Source organism: Apteryx mantelli, chromosome 4 (assembly GCF_036417845.1).
Source record: "Apteryx mantelli isolate bAptMan1 chromosome 4, bAptMan1.hap1, whole genome shotgun sequence".
NCBI lineage: Eukaryota > Metazoa > Chordata > Aves > Apterygiformes > Apterygidae > Apteryx > Apteryx mantelli.
Genome location: NC_089981.1, coordinates 23,085,393 through 23,101,908, shown reverse-complemented (window position 1 = coordinate 23,101,908; position 16,516 = coordinate 23,085,393). Strand labels below are relative to the sequence as shown.

General features: G+C 45.0%; 1 protein-coding gene across 1 annotated transcript in view; it reads right to left on the bottom strand.

Annotated features, from left to right (window-relative positions):
* Positions 1 to 16,516, bottom strand: part of LOC106496989 (mucin-5AC-like) — a 58,065-nt gene that overhangs the window by 4,876 nt on the left and 36,673 nt on the right. The window contains exons 22-33 of the mRNA XM_067295340.1: positions 15,833 to 15,984; positions 15,266 to 15,404; positions 15,065 to 15,178; positions 14,355 to 14,534; positions 12,779 to 13,018; positions 11,927 to 12,083; positions 11,506 to 11,634; positions 11,003 to 11,129; positions 10,022 to 10,065; positions 2,177 to 8,602; positions 826 to 1,076; positions 191 to 362 (exon numbers count right to left, since the gene is read on the bottom strand). Coding sequence (XP_067151441.1) covers positions 191 to 362; positions 826 to 1,076; positions 2,177 to 8,602; positions 10,022 to 10,065; positions 11,003 to 11,129; positions 11,506 to 11,634; positions 11,927 to 12,083; positions 12,779 to 13,018; positions 14,355 to 14,534; positions 15,065 to 15,178; positions 15,266 to 15,404; positions 15,833 to 15,984 — 8,131 coding nt within the window. The remainder of the gene's footprint in view (positions 1 to 190; positions 363 to 825; positions 1,077 to 2,176; positions 8,603 to 10,021; positions 10,066 to 11,002; positions 11,130 to 11,505; positions 11,635 to 11,926; positions 12,084 to 12,778; positions 13,019 to 14,354; positions 14,535 to 15,064; positions 15,179 to 15,265; positions 15,405 to 15,832; positions 15,985 to 16,516) is intronic.

The window sequence follows — 16,516 nt, the reverse complement described above, 5'->3', positions numbered from 1 at the left end:
AAATCAACTTCTAAAGTATATTTAGCCAAAAATGGATGTTTGTTCACTGAACCATAACAATGTAAGGAAAGTTTTGACATTACTGTGATATATGCAACACCTGCTTAAATAACAACAGAAGTGGAAGTGTAATTTACCACAGTACGTAGCCTTGTGTGTGTGTATATATATATGCATTTTTAATACTTACGGCATTCAAATTCAGGACAACATGGGTCTTTTGGTAGTACAGACATGGCAACAAACCCTTTTGGACAAACGGGTAGCTCATTTGTTTGGCATGGGAGTGGCTGGCACTGCACAGTAACAGTGAGTGGGTCACAGACACACTCCCGGCATTCGCTCCTCCATTTCTCTCCAGGCTGAAATTATATAAATGATTTACTCATAAGCATTCTTTCACTCCAGTTATTCTGAGTCAACTTGAGTTAGACTCTCAAAACTGACAGGGCTTTCAGATTAGCATTTTCCTAGCATATGATTTCAGGCCTTAAGAATAGACAAGCTGAATCACAGCTAAATCACAGAATTATCTTATGTGTAGAAGGAATAAGATTCTAACATTTTTATAGCTGGCCTACTTATTGCCATGATGTCTAAATTTCTTTTATTAAAAAAGTCTCTGCTGTTGTATTAGTGAGCATTTTCATCTCTATTACTTAAAAGTCTGGTGGTGCCAGGTTGAAGAAATATACAGTATCAGGTCATTTGTAAGATGAACAAATTTGGTACTGAAATACATGCAGGTTGAATTGGCTATGAGAGTACAGAAATTAGGCTAGGTTTTGGCAGTGGTGATATATTAGAAAAAAATAGGGGAACCACCTTTCGTGGAGGATTGACATCAGTACAGCTTCTTTCTACTGAAGTTGTGAGTGATGTTGCTGTGGTTGGTGAGGCAGAAGAAAATACAGGTTGTGCAGATGATGAGGCTTGTGTTGTAGTTCCTGAGGTTGCTGAAGTGAAAGGAGTTGTTGAAGGACATGGCCCTTGAAATGGGTCAACTTCACATTCCTTGTTGCACAGTGCATAAAAATTACAGCCAGCTCTATCTGTTCTGTTGTATACAACTTCCCCTGCAGAGGAAAATTAGAGGAGAAATTAAAGGAAAAATGAAAATATTTAGAAAAAAACAAGAAAATATTGCAAAAATATATGTATAAAAAGTTCTATTTTTAGATGATGTTGAGTGTTAGGTTTAATTGAATACAGTCCTAAGGGTTCATATTATGTCTGAAAATTTTTATAACCGTAAAATAAAAAACTTACCAGGAGAAAACAAATCACCATGCACATGACAAAAACATGGAGTTGTTTGACTTAATGTAAAAGGTGTGCTGGGAGAAGAACTGAAGGTTGCAGAAGTGCTTCTTGTAAGGTGAGTTGATTGTGGTGTACCAGTTGTAGATACTGTTGAGCACAAAATATACTTTAGTTCACAGCACAGGATTGTGATTTCATAACTGTAACATAATGGAGGGGTCTGTTCAACATTCCGGTAGATCAAAATAACATTTTTGTTACATTCAACTATTTTACCACTTCACTAAGTGGAGACTTTGGAAATCTCTTAGCTCTACACTGAATATCATCTAGGGTTTGATAAATCCCAGACGATGGGAACTAAAGGGGATGGAAGCACATGACTCGGGGCGGGTGGAGGCAGTAGTAGTTGGTGCTGGAGTCTCAGTTGCTGCAGTGGAGGTTTCTGTGGGAGAGGGCGTGGTTGGGGACCTTGTGGTGGTGCGTGGGGGTGCTACAGTTGTCTCACAGTGTTGCTGGTCACAGCAGTACAGCCTGACCTGGTAGTTGAAGCACATGGGGTACTTGCTGATCTGATCCTCGTTTCTGCACACCAGAGCCCTTTACCTCTAATGTTTTTGAAAATTTCAGTCACCATTATCTTCCTGAAATTCAGGGTAAATAATGTCAAACTGCAGGGTCCATTTACAGAGTTGTTTAACACAGTTACAAGTATCAGAAAGACTGACAGATAAAAAAAATCATTGATGTAAGAAGAAATAGAGATAGCGGTGGAAGGAGTCACAGGTAATAGGTAACAATAGCAATGTTATTATATTGAAATAACTACTTGTAACCTTTTCAGAAGAAGACAATGACATATCTGGGCTGCTTGAGGTAAAAATACTTGTTGGAAAAGAAGTGGTGGCAGTACCTTGTCCAGTAGAAGAAGCAGAGCTTGGAAGAATGATTGTAGTGCCTGCAGTGGTTGTCCATTTTGACTCGGGGAGGGTGGAGGCGGTGGTAGTTGGTGCTGGAGTCTCAGTTGCTGCAGTGGAGGTTTCTGTGGGAGAGGGCGTGGTTGGGGACCTTGTGGTGGTGCGTGGGGGTGCTACGGTTGTCTCGCAGTGTTGCTGGTCACAGCAGTACAGCCTGACCTGGTAGTTGAAGCACATGGGGTACTTGCTGATCTGATCCTCGTTTCTGCACACCAGCCCAATGTCGAGGCTGCACTGAAGTTGCTGGCCCAGGTTCTCCAGGCTGGTGTCAGGGTAGTTTTCGGCCCGGCACTCGATGTCTTTAGGCTTTGCACATATTTGGAAGCCGGCAGCTCGGATGTTCTCAAAGGTCTCCATGTCTCCTTCCTCGCTGCCAGAGCTAGGGAAGTCCACGTCAAACCACTGTGTCCAGGCACAGCGTGGCTGGCAGCTGGTGGAGGTGGTGATGGCCGTGCTTGCGGGTGAGGTGGGCACGGTTGGTGTTGGTGTAATGGTGGTTGTTCCTTCTGTTGGGGGAGGAGAGGTCCCGGAGGTGACAGCAGTGCTGGTGGGTGTGGTGGGCACTGTTGGAGTGGGCTTGATGGTGGTCGTGCCCTCAGCGGGAGGGGCAGAGGTCCTGGGGACAGCCGTTGTGCCTGCAGTGGTTGTCCATTTTGACTCGGGGAGGGTGGAGGCGGTGGTAGTTGGTGCTGGAGTCTCAGTTGCTGCAGTGGAGGTTTCTGTGGGAGAGGGCGTGGTTGGGGACCTTGTGGTGGTGCGTGGGGGTGCTACGGTTGTCTCGCAGTGTTGCTGGTCACAGCAGTACAGCCTGACCTGGTAGTTGAAGCACATGGGGTACTTGCTGATCTGATCCTCGTTTCTGCACACCAGCCCAATGTCGAGGCTGCACTGAAGTTGCTGGCCCAGGTTCTCCAGGCTGGTGTCAGGGTAGTTTTCGGCCCGGCACTCGATGTCTTTAGGCTTTGCACATATTTGGAAGCCGGCAGCTCGGATGTTCTCAAAGGTCTCCATGTCTCCTTCCTCGCTGCCAGAGCTAGGGAAGTCCACGTCAAACCACTGTGTCCAGGCACAGCGTGGCTGGCAGCTGGTGGAGGTGGTGATGGCCGTGCTTGCGGGTGAGGTGGGCACGGTTGGTGTTGGTGTAATGGTGGTTGTTCCTTCTGTTGGGGGAGGAGAGGTCCCGGAGGTGACAGCAGTGCTGGTGGGTGTGGTGGGCACTGTTGGAGTGGGCTTGATGGTGGTCGTGCCCTCAGCGGGAGGGGCAGAGGTCCTGGGGACAGCCGTTGTGCCTGCAGTGGTTGTCCATTTTGACTCGGGGAGGGTGGAGGCGGTGGTAGTTGGTGCTGGAGTCTCAGTTGCTGCAGTGGAGGTTTCTGTGGGAGAGGGCGTGGTTGGGGACCTTGTGGTGGTGTGTGGGGGTGCTACGGTTGTCTCGCAGTGTTGCTGGTCACAGCAGTACAGCCTGACCTGGTAGTTGAAGCACATGGGGTACTTGCTGATCTGATCCTCGTTTCTGCACACCAGCCCAATGTCGAGGCTGCACTGAAGTTTCTGGCCCAGGTTCTCCAGGCTGGTGTCAGGGTAGTTTTCGGCCCGGCACTCGATGTCTTTAGGCTTTGCGCATATTTGGAAGCCGGCAGCTCGGATGTTCTCAAAGGTCTCCATGTCTCCTTCCTCGCTGCCAGAGCTAGGGAAGTCCACGTCAAACCACTGTGTCCAGGCACAGCGTGGCTGGCAGCTGGTGGAGGTGGTGATGGCCGTGCTTGCGGGTGAGGTGGGCACGGTTGGTGTTGGTGTAATGGTGGTTGTTCCTTCTGTTGGGGGAGGAGAGGTCCCGGAGGTGACAGCAGTGCTGGTGGGTGTGGTGGGCACTGTTGGAGTGGGCTTGATGGTGGTCGTGCCCTCAGCGGGAGGGGCAGAGGTCCTGGGGACAGCCGTTGTGCCTGCAGTGGTTGTCCATTTTGACTCGGGGAGGGTGGAGGCGGTGGTAGTTGGTGCTGGAGTCTCAGTTGCTGCAGTGGAGGTTTCTGTGGGAGAGGGCGTGGTTGGGGACCTTGTGGTGGTGTGTGGGGGTGCTACGGTTGTCTCGCAGTGTTGCTGGTCACAGCAGTACAGCCTGACCTGGTAGTTGAAGCACATGGGGTACTTGCTGATCTGATCCTCGTTTCTGCACACCAGCCCAATGTCGAGGCTGCACTGAAGTTTCTGGCCCAGGTTCTCCAGGCTGGTGTCAGGGTAGTTTTCGGCCCGGCACTCGATGTCTTTAGGCTTTGCACATATTTGGAAGCCGGCAGCTCGGATGTTCTCAAAGGTCTCCATGTCTCCTTCCTCGCTGCCAGAGCTAGGGAAGTCCACGTCAAACCACTGTGTCCAGGCACAGCGTGGCTGGCAGCTGGTGGAGGTGGTGATGGCCGTGCTTGCGGGTGAGGTGGGCACGGTTGGTGTTGGTGTAATGGTGGTTGTTCCTTCTGTTGGGGGAGGAGAGGTCCCGGAGGTGACAGCAGTGCTGGTGGGTGTGGTGGGCACTGTTGGAGTGGGCTTGATGGTGGTCGTGCCCTCAGCGGGAGGGGCAGAGGTCCTGGGGACAGCCGTTGTGCCTGCAGTGGTTGTCCATTTTGACTCGGGGAGGGTGGAGGCGGTGGTAGTTGGTGCTGGAGTCTCAGTTGCTGCAGTGGAGGTTTCTGTGGGAGAGGGTGTGGTTGGGGACCTTGTGGTGGTGCGTGGGGGTGCTACGGTTGTCTCGCAGTGTTGCTGGTCACAGCAGTACAGCCTGACCTGGTAGTTGAAGCACATGGGGTACTTGCTGATCTGATCCTCATTTCTGCACACCAGCCCAATGTCGAGGCTGCACTGAAGTTGCTGGCCCAGGTTCTCCAGGCTGGTGTCAGGGTAGTTTTCGGCCCGGCACTCGATGTCTTTAGGCTTTGCGCATATTTGGAAGCCGGCAGCTCGGATGTTCTCAAAGGTCTCCATGTCTCCTTCCTCGCTGCCAGAGCTAGGGAAGTCCACGTCAAACCACTGTGTCCAGGCACAGCGTGGCTGGCAGCTGGTGGAGGTGGTGATGGCCGTGCTTGCGGGTGAGGTGGGCACGGTTGGTGTTGGTGTGATGGTGGTTGTTCCTTCTGTTGGGGGAGGAGAGGTCCCGGAGGTGACAGCAGTGCTGGTGGGTGTGGTGGGCACTGTTGGAGTGGGCTTGATGGTGGTCGTGCCCTCAGCGGGAGGGGCAGAGGTCCTGGGGACAGCCGTTGTGCCTGCAGTGGTTGTCCATTTTGACTCGGGGAGGGTGGAGGCGGTGGTAGTTGGTGCTGGAGTCTCAGTTGCTGCAGTGGAGGTTTCTGTGGGAGAGGGCGTGGTTGGGGACCTTGTGGTGGTGCGTGGGGGTGCTACGGTTGTCTCGCAGTGTTGCTGGTCACAGCAGTACAGCCTGACCTGGTAGTTGAAGCACATGGGGTACTTGCTGATCTGATCCTCGTTTCTGCACACCAGCCCAATGTCGAGGCTGCACTGAAGTTGCTGGCCCAGGTTCTCCAGGCTGGTGTCAGGGTAGTTTTCGGCCCGGCACTCGATGTCTTTAGGCTTTGCACATATTTGGAAGCCGGCAGTTCGGATGTTCTCAAAGGTCTCCATGTCTCCTTCCTCGCTGCCAGAGCTAGGGAAGTCCACGTCAAACCACTGTGTCCAGGCACAGCGTGGCTGGCAGCTGGTGGAGGTGGTGATGGCCGTGCTTGCGGGTGAGGTGGGCACGGTTGGTGTTGGTGTAATGGTGGTTGTTCCTTCTGTTGGGGGAGGAGAGGTCCCGGAGGTGACAGCAGTGCTGGTGGGTGTGGTGGGCACTGTTGGAGTGGGCTTGATGGTGGTCGTGCCCTCAGCGGGAGGGGCAGAGGTCCTGGGGACAGCCGTTGTGCCTGCAGTGGTTGTCCATTTTGACTCGGGGAGGGTGGAGGCGGTGGTAGTTGGTGCTGGAGTCTCAGTTGCTGCAGTGGAGGTTTCTGTGGGAGAGGGTGTGGTTGGGGACCTTGTGGTGGTGCGTGGGGGTGCTACGGTTGTCTCGCAGTGTTGCTGGTCACAGCAGTACAGCCTGACCTGGTAGTTGAAGCACATGGGGTACTTGCTGATCTGATCCTCATTTCTGCACACCAGCCCAATGTCGAGGCTGCACTGAAGTTGCTGGCCCAGGTTCTCCAGGCTGGTGTCAGGGTAGTTTTCGGCCCGGCACTCGATGTCTTTAGGCTTTGCACATATTTGGAAGCCGGCAGCTCGGATGTTCTCAAAGGTCTCCATGTCTCCTTCCTCGCTGCCAGAGCTAGGGAAGTCCACGTCAAACCACTGTGTCCAGGCACAGCGTGGCTGGCAGCTGGTGGAGGTGGTGATGGCCGTGCTTGCGGGTGAGGTGGGCACGGTTGGTGTTGGTGTGATGGTGGTTGTTCCTTCTGTTGGGGGAGGAGAGGTCCCGGAGGTGACAGCAGTGCTGGTGGGTGTGGTGGGCACTGTTGGAGTGGGCTTGATGGTGGTCGTGCCCTCAGCGGGAGGGGCAGAGGTCCTGGGGACAGCCGTTGTGCCTGCAGTGGTTGTCCATTTTGACTCGGGGAGGGTGGAGGCGGTGGTAGTTGGTGCTGGAGTCTCAGTTGCTGCAGTGGAGGTTTCTGTGGGAGAGGGTGTGGTTGGGGACCTTATGGTGGTGCGTGGGGGTGCTACGGTTGTCTCGCAGTGTTGCTGGTCACAGCAGTACAGCCTGACCTGGTAGTTGAAGCACATGGGGTACTTGCTGATCTGATCCTCGTTTCTGCACACCAGCCCAATGTCGAGGCTGCACTGAAGTTGCTGGCCCAGGTTCTCCAGGCTGGTGTCAGGGTAGTTTTCGGCCCGGCACTCGATGTCTTTAGGCTTTGCGCATATTTGGAAGCCGGCAGCTCGGATGTTCTCAAAGGTCTCCATGTCTCCTTCCTCGCTGCCAGAGCTAGGGAAGTCCACGTCAAACCACTGTGTCCAGGCACAGCGTGGCTGGCAGCTGGTGGAGGTGGTGATGGCCGTGCTTGCGGGTGAGGTGGGCACGGTTGGTGTTGGTGTGATGGTGGTTGTTCCTTCTGTTGGGGGAGGAGAGGTCCCGGAGGTGACAGCAGTGCTGGTGGGTGTGGTGGGCACTGTTGGAGTGGGCTTGATGGTGGTCGTGCCCTCAGCGGGAGGGGCAGAGGTCCTGGGGACAGCCGTTGTGCCTGCAGTGGTTGTCCATTTTGACTCGGGGAGGGTGGAGGCGGTGGTAGTTGGTGCTGGAGTCTCAGTTGCTGCAGTGGAGGTTTCTGTGGGAGAGGGCGTGGTTGGGGACCTTGTGGTGGTGCGTGGGGGTGCTACGGTTGTCTCGCAGTGTTGCTGGTCACAGCAGTACAGCCTGACCTGGTAGTTGAAGCACATGGGGTACTTGCTGATCTGATCCTCGTTTCTGCACACCAGCCCAATGTCGAGGCTGCACTGAAGTTGCTGGCCCAGGTTCTCCAGGCTGGTGTCAGGGTAGTTTTCGGCCCGGCACTCGATGTCTTTAGGCTTTGCACATATTTGGAAGCCGGCAGTTCGGATGTTCTCAAAGGTCTCCATGTCTCCTTCCTCGCTGCCAGAGCTAGGGAAGTCCACGTCAAACCACTGTGTCCAGGCACAGCGTGGCTGGCAGCTGGTGGAGGTGGTGATGGCCGTGCTTGTGGGTGAGGTGGGCACGGTTGGTGTTGGTGTGATGGTGGTTGTTCCTTCTGTTGGGGGAGGAGAGGTCCCGGAGGTGACAGCAGTGCTGGTGGGTGTGGTGGCCTGCGAACTTGTCGTTGAGACATGTGATGTTGTTGATGTTGCTGAAGTTTGAGGCAGAAAAGTTGTTCTTTCTCTAGGTTCAGGTGTTTTTTGGGCTTCGGTCTCTTTTTTTGGTGTTGTTGGTTTAATTTTTGTCTGTAGTGTAGCAATTGGTTGTGTAAATGGTGTTGATTCTACAGCAATAGTTGTTGTTTTGATTCCTGTTGTTGTTCCTGGTGTTGTAGTTTGTGTTTCAGGACATGGTATATAACTGCAACATAATATTCTTATTTCGTAGTTATAGCAGTGCTTAGATTGTTGGTCTTTGTTATTGCATATCAGTCCTGTGCTTTGACTACAACTTACTGTTTGGTTCAGGTTTTGTAATAATGTATCTGGGTATTCTTTGGCTCTGCATTCTACACTGCTTGGATTTTTGCATACGCTATATCCTTTATGTCTGAGATTTTCAAACGTTTCATAGTCCCCACTGTCCTCTCCCTTTTCAGGCTGTGTGCTATCATACCATTCTGACCACGTACATATTTTTTTCACACATACAGTTGTCGCTGGTGTTGTGGTTATCATTCCTGTAATTAAAAAGAAGAAATGTAAGTCCTGTGCGCTCATACTAAAGGAAGTGCAAGAGGCAATTACTCATCTTCTATGCATTTTAATGAACGTGCTTCGACCATCTTGAATTTCATTTCTAATGTAGGTTTTGATGTGATGCCTGTATTCTTTCTGTTGTGGTACTTAAGATGACTCTTTTTTTGTAATTTTGTAGTTAAACATAGTTAATAAAAAATATCTTTTTGTGTTGAATCTCACTGCGTAGGACAATGCTGTGTTAAGAAATGTATTTATATTTGCTATAGTAAAAATAAGAGGAGGTTTGATTCCTTACTATTGTCTCTGTACTTATTTATCCCTTTTTTCTACAGAATCAGAAGTGTACACTCCTTTTACCTCTACACAAGCTCTAACGTATTTTTACAGCTTTGTGACCTCAAAAATTACTTATTTCAATAAGATTTCTTTTTCATTTTCTTAGCATTATGAAGATGTCAATGTGGAATATGTGCCACTTTATTCATATGATGGATACATCTGCTTAAGAGAATACTAAAGTTGATTGGGCTGTTCTTGCAGTAGTATTGTATAATTCTGTGAAAATATTTCTCACAATTGCATTGTCAGTATAATGAGTTAACATAGAATTTGTTACTGTTGGAGAATGGATCTGCTGATTTGGTTGTTAAAGACTTTAACAATTAGGAAAGGTTCCAAAGAATGGTGTTAAATACTTTGAGCATTCTCTCAAACTGGATTTCTTATCTTCAGTTTGCACTAATGTGGTCATTAATTTTTAAAGCAGCAGTAACTGTCTTCCATATGTTCAGAAGTTGGTCCAGAACTGCTGGGTTTTTTGCATGTAGGGAAGTGAGGATTCTCCAGAGTGCAGTGATTAATAAGCCATATCATTTTTCCCCTGGAAAAACTATGGTCAAACATCAGGGAGACTGAGTTTGTAAGAAATGCTGCATTCATTTTTATGCCCTTGATTACGGTCTTAGCAATGGAAGCTGTCAGCTGAATTTGATTTCTCCAGCAGAAGTCAACAGTTTCAAGTAAAAGTATATGCCATTAGCTGATGAAATGGCCCTCCCTTCTAGGTATTTTTCATTCCCTTCCATAGATTTTTCAGGTATTTTGAAAAGTATTCATGAGTACCTGCAGTAGTAGATGTGGGCTGACTTGTAGAAAATGTAAATGGGGTTGTTGTTGAGATGCCACATTTAAAGATGTTTCTATTTATTGTTCCATTGACATCGCAAGTTGCACTAAAACACCATCCAGTTCCATCTGTGGTATTGTAGATCAGCTCACCATATTTATAGCTGTTTCCTTCGTAAATGCAGTGACATGCTGTAATTCAGAAGAAGATTACTGTCAGCCTATGAAAACAGTCTCCAGTATTTAATTTTCTTAAATCTTAGATATCTTACCTTTATCATCAAACTTGCAGTGTAAACCTTCTGATGTGCATTCACTGAAATAAATAACAGATAAAAACATGTATCTTATTATTATAAGGAAATTTAATACTGCTGTCTTTCTGCCAGATACTAATATCATGAGGCAGGATGGGATAATTGTGAATGAGAATTTGTCTGATTGAGATACTCAGATTCAGAAAAGTATCCACATTCCAGATATTTAATAATTCTTGGTTCCGGATTAATGAGCAGAAGGCCATTTTTCCCTCTCCATAGCTTCCAACAGATGGCTTAACTAAAGGCTGGTGTTCACTTTTTCTTTTTTTACTGTCAGTTCTGACAATAACCCAGCCTGGATCATGAAATGATCCACTGCTTGCCCTTTTCCTTGTATTGACATCACTTTATTTGTATTTATTCCTTGAATGTCCAGTTCATGTTGGCTTCTTTTTTGCCATTGTTTTCCCAATTTTTTACTTTATGTTGAAACTGAATTTATAAATGAGAGTGAAGTTAGGATTAGAGGAAGCTACAGCTTGAGGTCTTAAAGAATGCTATGTACTGCTTTGCTTACCCCTGTAATGTTTTTGTACTAAAAAAGGGAAAGATTCTAAATACTGGAAGCAGTATAAGAAGGTAATAAAATCATTAGAAGTAGATCCCTATTAGATAATATCTATACTCCTGTAACAGTATTTTTCTGACCAAAGGAATGGGGACTAGAGGAAGCCTGGTCATCAAGTACTTACTGTTCTTGTTGTAGCATTATGCTGAGGGATTTACAGTATAATCAAGAACAAATTCAACAGGAGAAAATCACATAACATAATTTATTATTACAAATGTAGTATGAAAATTGGGAGTAGATAGGCATTATTTTTACACAGGCAGCATAAACTCATCCTGCCATATAACAGGAACATGCAATTTCCCACTACTGCTTTGATCATATCTCCTTGTACACAGTTATGTCAGTATGTTAAGCCTTACCATAAATGACATTCATCCCGTCTATATATCTTCCCATCTTCATTGTCATAACAGTCACAGAGACTGACACACTTCATCTGATCCTCATGAAAATATGGCTTCTCTGGTGGGCAGTTGGGGTAGCAGCCTGAAGCAAGGAAGAGGACGTACAGCAGGCAGTAAGGATGAGAATTAGATACAGTTAGCAAAAATTGTATATGTGTGAAATGTGTTTGCAGGTCTTATTTTTAAAAGTCAGATTTTTTTACTATTTCATTTTTTCCAATAATTCTAGGAAGCAATAAACGTTGTAGAATGCAGAGTACTATCATTAGCAGAGCCTGCAAGGCCTTAGTCCTAGAAATATATTTAACTCCATTTTCCACACTCTGCCTCCATTCATGTAGATGCAGTGATGTTGAAGAGAATTGAATGGCGCAAATGTAGCTGAGGGGGAAAATATTAATAACAATTAAAAATTACTGTAAAATGTGCCCACTTAACAGTACTTGCAGATTTTTTACCTTCTAAACCTGGCAAGTTATGAAGGCATTTTCCACTTGGGTTCCTACAGGTCTTCATACAGGAAGCTCCACAAGGCTTATAGTGCCATTCACATTCCCCTTGTTGATTGTAGTAATCACAGAACAGTGCTAAGGAGAAATAGAAATGTGGACGTGTTCAGGGGGGGAAAAAAAAAAGTTTCTTCACTTGGTTCATGTCTGTTCATCATATCACTGCCATGCTGCTTTAACAGTCTTGAAAACCATGACTGAATAGGTGAAACTGGGTGACCATCAAGACAGTTTAGTGTGAAAAGTCTACACAGTGAGATTATAGCGCACCCTGGAAAGATACCCAGAGCATGTGCTCAAGGTCCTGAGCAAAGCATTGACGTATATTTAACTACACTCTCAGAAGAAGTGTTTATGAGAGAAGACTCACGACAGATTGATGGGGTTCTCCAGGCTATGCAGACACCAACTTCACTACAAGCTTGAGCATAGGCAGCTACTGCTGTACAGAAGCAATCGCAGTCTCCTCCAGTGTCACATGCACAAGCATCTGTCACACATGCTTGGTAATATTTTCCTGGTTCAACCTGTTAGAAAAAAGAAAAGTTATAATATCCTGCCTTCTCAGTTCTTTCCTATCTTTGCTAGACCGATTTTCTTAAAATTGTAATATCTCAGAAGAAAGGCTTAAATCAATTATTGCTTTTTCTTATGTTTATATACACTGTTAAACACTAGAGGTGATGCCAGATAGTAAATCTAAGTCATGTATTCAGTAACTAGTACTGCCACGTTTTTAGACAACTAGAGTCATGTCTCAGTGAAGAATTAGATTCATGTTCCCAAGCAGTCCCAGGCAACCACAATTGAAAATTAAGGTGTCTACCCATGGAAAGAACTGAGGTAATAAAACAGCATGGATCTATCCCATGTTGTTTGGTATGTACTTAGTGCCAGTTGAAGGCTATGCTGAGGCATTGTCAGTATCACCCCAGAATGTTACTACTTCATTGAGCTTGTGTTCTGTACATGGCATATGAGAACTATTAGTCAAGTTACACTAGAAGGAAATGTATAGTCATTTTGAAATTATTATTCTTTCCTACTAAGACAGTGTTATTTCCTATGAACTAAATGAGCTGTTATTTTCTATAGGTAGAGACTAGAAATCTGCAGGTCATGTATATTCAGTGGTGTGTAGGTAGACATGATTCAGTGCATTAGAAGCTTCGCTAATACACAGACCTCGTCTTCACACAGTAAACTCCAGCCCTGGTGATACCTGAGAGTGACAGGCAGCAAAGATGTTGCTGTTGATGATGCTACACTGCTTCTCTGACCAGGACTTCCGATAAGGGTTGGCAGAACACGGGTCCTTTATGCAGTCAGCATCAGGACATATAGAGGATACTTTCCAGCTGTTTGCAAACTCTAGGACATTCTCTACCATAGACTGGCTCCTTGTAGTAAAGTCATTGATGCCATTGCCATCATAATTTCCACAGAGGCCACAGATCTGGCCCTGCAAAAGGAAGTAAATAAAATAATGATGGATGTGAGAAAACTTGAAGCAACATCTGAGACTGAAAGAACACTTGACATTCAGCTCTTTGAATGGAGCCATTCCATTCTAACTTTCCCCAACATCTTCATCCTTTGAAAATATTTTAATTCTAGATATTTTGGAAAAGCATCCACCTGTTTCTTAAGCAACAGAACATGACCACTAAGGCTAGAAGGATACTGTTACTGACTTTTCTTCTTTTAAATCTGAATAATGAAAACCCTCTTGGTTGTTGTATCCTACTATATTTGAGGTACATCTTTATCAAGGACAAGGACTCAGCTGACTCAGTTTTTAATTTATGCCTTGCTTTATACCATGGATGCACACATATAAAACAGCATTATAAATCTGTCATTAAAAACTACCAGTCAAGCCACATAATCTACTCACTGAGTTTTTACCATTATGACTGCTAACAGGGATAAAAAGAAATGACATTTTCCTTGCACATCCCAAAATATTTTTCATTCCAGATTTATGGGTATATAAAACTGTGATAGGCTACAATAGATGCTATGCTTTCTTTATGAATCTAAGATATATATTTCCATATTGCTATTTTTTAATGAAATTCCAGTGGGCTAAGCAGCAAACAAACCTATGGTGCTGAAATAAACTCATTCTAAATTACACTCAGATGTATATACCACATAGCATGTCAGTATGGTATGCAATTAAGATAGCAAATTTCTCATTTTCTACAGTTTTTAGTACCTACTTATATGTCATAAACTAGGAGAAAGAGCATGATAACAGGCATACACTTTCCTTATTGCCTGTTTAGATATGTGCTTGAAAAATGCAGGGTAGCATTTTATAAGAGGCTTTCACTAGCGGTATTTCACTTTCTTGTTCTTGAAGTATGATAATTTGACCTTTGTGTCAATGATATTTGGAAACAATGGATTACCTTCAAGACCAAGACTACTCAGTTGATTACTCAGATTGACTACTCAGACTACTGCTCATGTAGCTAGGTAATTTTAATGAGGTCTGATAATCTTTACCAAGGTTTGCTGGGTAATTTTAACAAAGTCAAATCAGCAGAAAGCAGTTTGTTCATTCAAGCTCTGTCAGACCAAATAGGTACTGAAAGCTGCCTTCAGAGCTCAGAACAGCAGCAGGATGTTGACATGGCTTCCTGAGGTACCAGAGGAATGGAAAATAATATGGGATCTCCTGCAAGAACGCTAAAGGCATTTCATGTTTGGTATCTTGGCAGGGTCTGAGCAAAACTCACTTCCTGTCCAAATCTGAACTGTACACTGCCATTTAACTGCTAGGTACACACCTTAAAATCAGGGCTGAGCTTGATGAAGATGCTGGTTTTCTTGTCCCACATGAGGATCAGTCCACTGGTGGTCTCAATTACCAAGTACATACCCATGTAGCGGACTGTGAATGGCACCTGACCTTTTTGTCCTCTTTTTACCGCACTGACATGCTCTTCACCAAGTATCAGTTCATAGCTCTGAAACAGGAAAAAAGGTAATTAAAAATGAACTTAATAACTGCACCTATGTTCTTAAACATGTTTCTCCAGTTTTAGGAGTGCTACAACTGGTTTACATAAAGTGAAAAATGCAAATGAGATAAAAACTAAACTATATAATTCAAGTCTCAAGTTCCTGGAATTGAGGTAAAAAATGTATTTTAAATGGTGTAGATCAAAAAAGGGTGTATAGGTAGTCATGGAGGAACTACAGTGCACAGAATAAAACTATCTTCTGACATTGTACACTAACTTTCTGCTAGAGATGTTTCTCCTGTAAAGCTGTACTTTGCTCAATGATGATACAAGATAGTTTTGTAGGGGTGGGGAATGGAAAAGATAGGAAACTCTACCCAATATTTCATTGATTTTGCTTTAAGCTTAATTTACAAGTTGATTTGCTTTTTAAACTATTTTCTGCAGCTTTCTTGCAGCAATGGATATCTTGGCTTCTCCTAAGCCTTAAACAGATAGAGACCAAAACTGTTCTGCATGCAAAACCTATTTACCTCTAGGAAAACTTTGATAGATTTTGAGCAGGTTGTCCCAGTGTTGCCACAGGGAATATTTTCAGTGATAACCCTGAAGGTCCCATTCACTGCGCTGTTCTTCCCACAGTGGTTCTGGATAGAGAATAACATTAAAAAATATATTATTGTCACAGACAAGATCAAGGTTATGTCTCATTTACTACTGCTAATTATCAGTACCTGGACAAGTGTGTATTCACAGTTTCCATTGAAGCTGAATCTTTTGTCATCAAAGGTAATATAATGCCCATCTCCATAAACAGCACAAGTACCCAGGCATGGATTATTGGTGCATTCCCACATTCTATCCTTGCATACACTAGGAATGAGAAGAAAGCATTTTAATAATAAAACAACTCACTTTTTGTGTAGGCACATCCCAACACCTCAGCATTTGTTTGGAATCTCATCCATAGTAAATGTATACTGATTCTGGTGTTAAAGTAGTCTTTTACATTTCTCATGTGAAGAATTAAAGCAAAGCCCTGTTTTGTTAGCCTGAATGAATTAACTGCAAAGTAGGATAATACTTCAAGAACACTGCACTCCCACAGATTTCCTCCCATTCTTTGTTTTTGCCATCTGTCTACAAACAGAAGAAAACCTGCTCATTTTACTGAATGCAAAACTGAAAGATCCATCAGCTGATGAATACACAATCCAAATCTTTCCTAACTACTGTACTATTTAAGATTTTGGAAAGGCAAATGATGGAATCAAGAATGCTACTTCCCAGGGATTACTTACCAGGTGTTACAGTCAACTTTGATCTTTTCCCCAGGCTGATACATGGCCTCATTGTGAATACATGGACATTCCTCTTCAGGAATACAACCACCCTTCCCATCTAACACAAGCCCAGCTGGGCACACACAGCCAGATACACATTGTGTGCTATACTGGAAAAGTCAAGAGGAAAACATAATTTTAGAATGAACTCATCACAGTAGAGAAAGGAAGATTAAATTCTCATAAAAAATATTTATATGGAGTTTATTTCTGTCCAGCTTAAATGAGAGAGGACTCTGAAGCCACAGGCCATAGAACAAGAAGTTATTAGATGTTGATTTAGTAGAATATCAGCCTGTTAAAGATAAATGTTTCACATGCCAATCCTGATTGCTGTGCTGGAGTTTGTGAAATCTGAAATACATTGAATCTTATGTCTTCATGTGTGTTAGCTGAGGAAACCTTGCGCTTTGTATTGGGTGATTTGTGATTGAATGAACAGAGGTTTAAAAAGACAGTAAATATTTTTGTTTGTTTGTTTGTTTTAGTGAGTTACACTGAAATATGATTTCTCTTGTGTGGTATTTATTCACCAAGTGGCATGTGGTGCATGGCTATACACCTAGATGGAGCAACATAATTAGGTATGCAAGAAATTCATGCAGAAGACTTCAGTGTGGTATGAGGAAGAATTATTGCTGC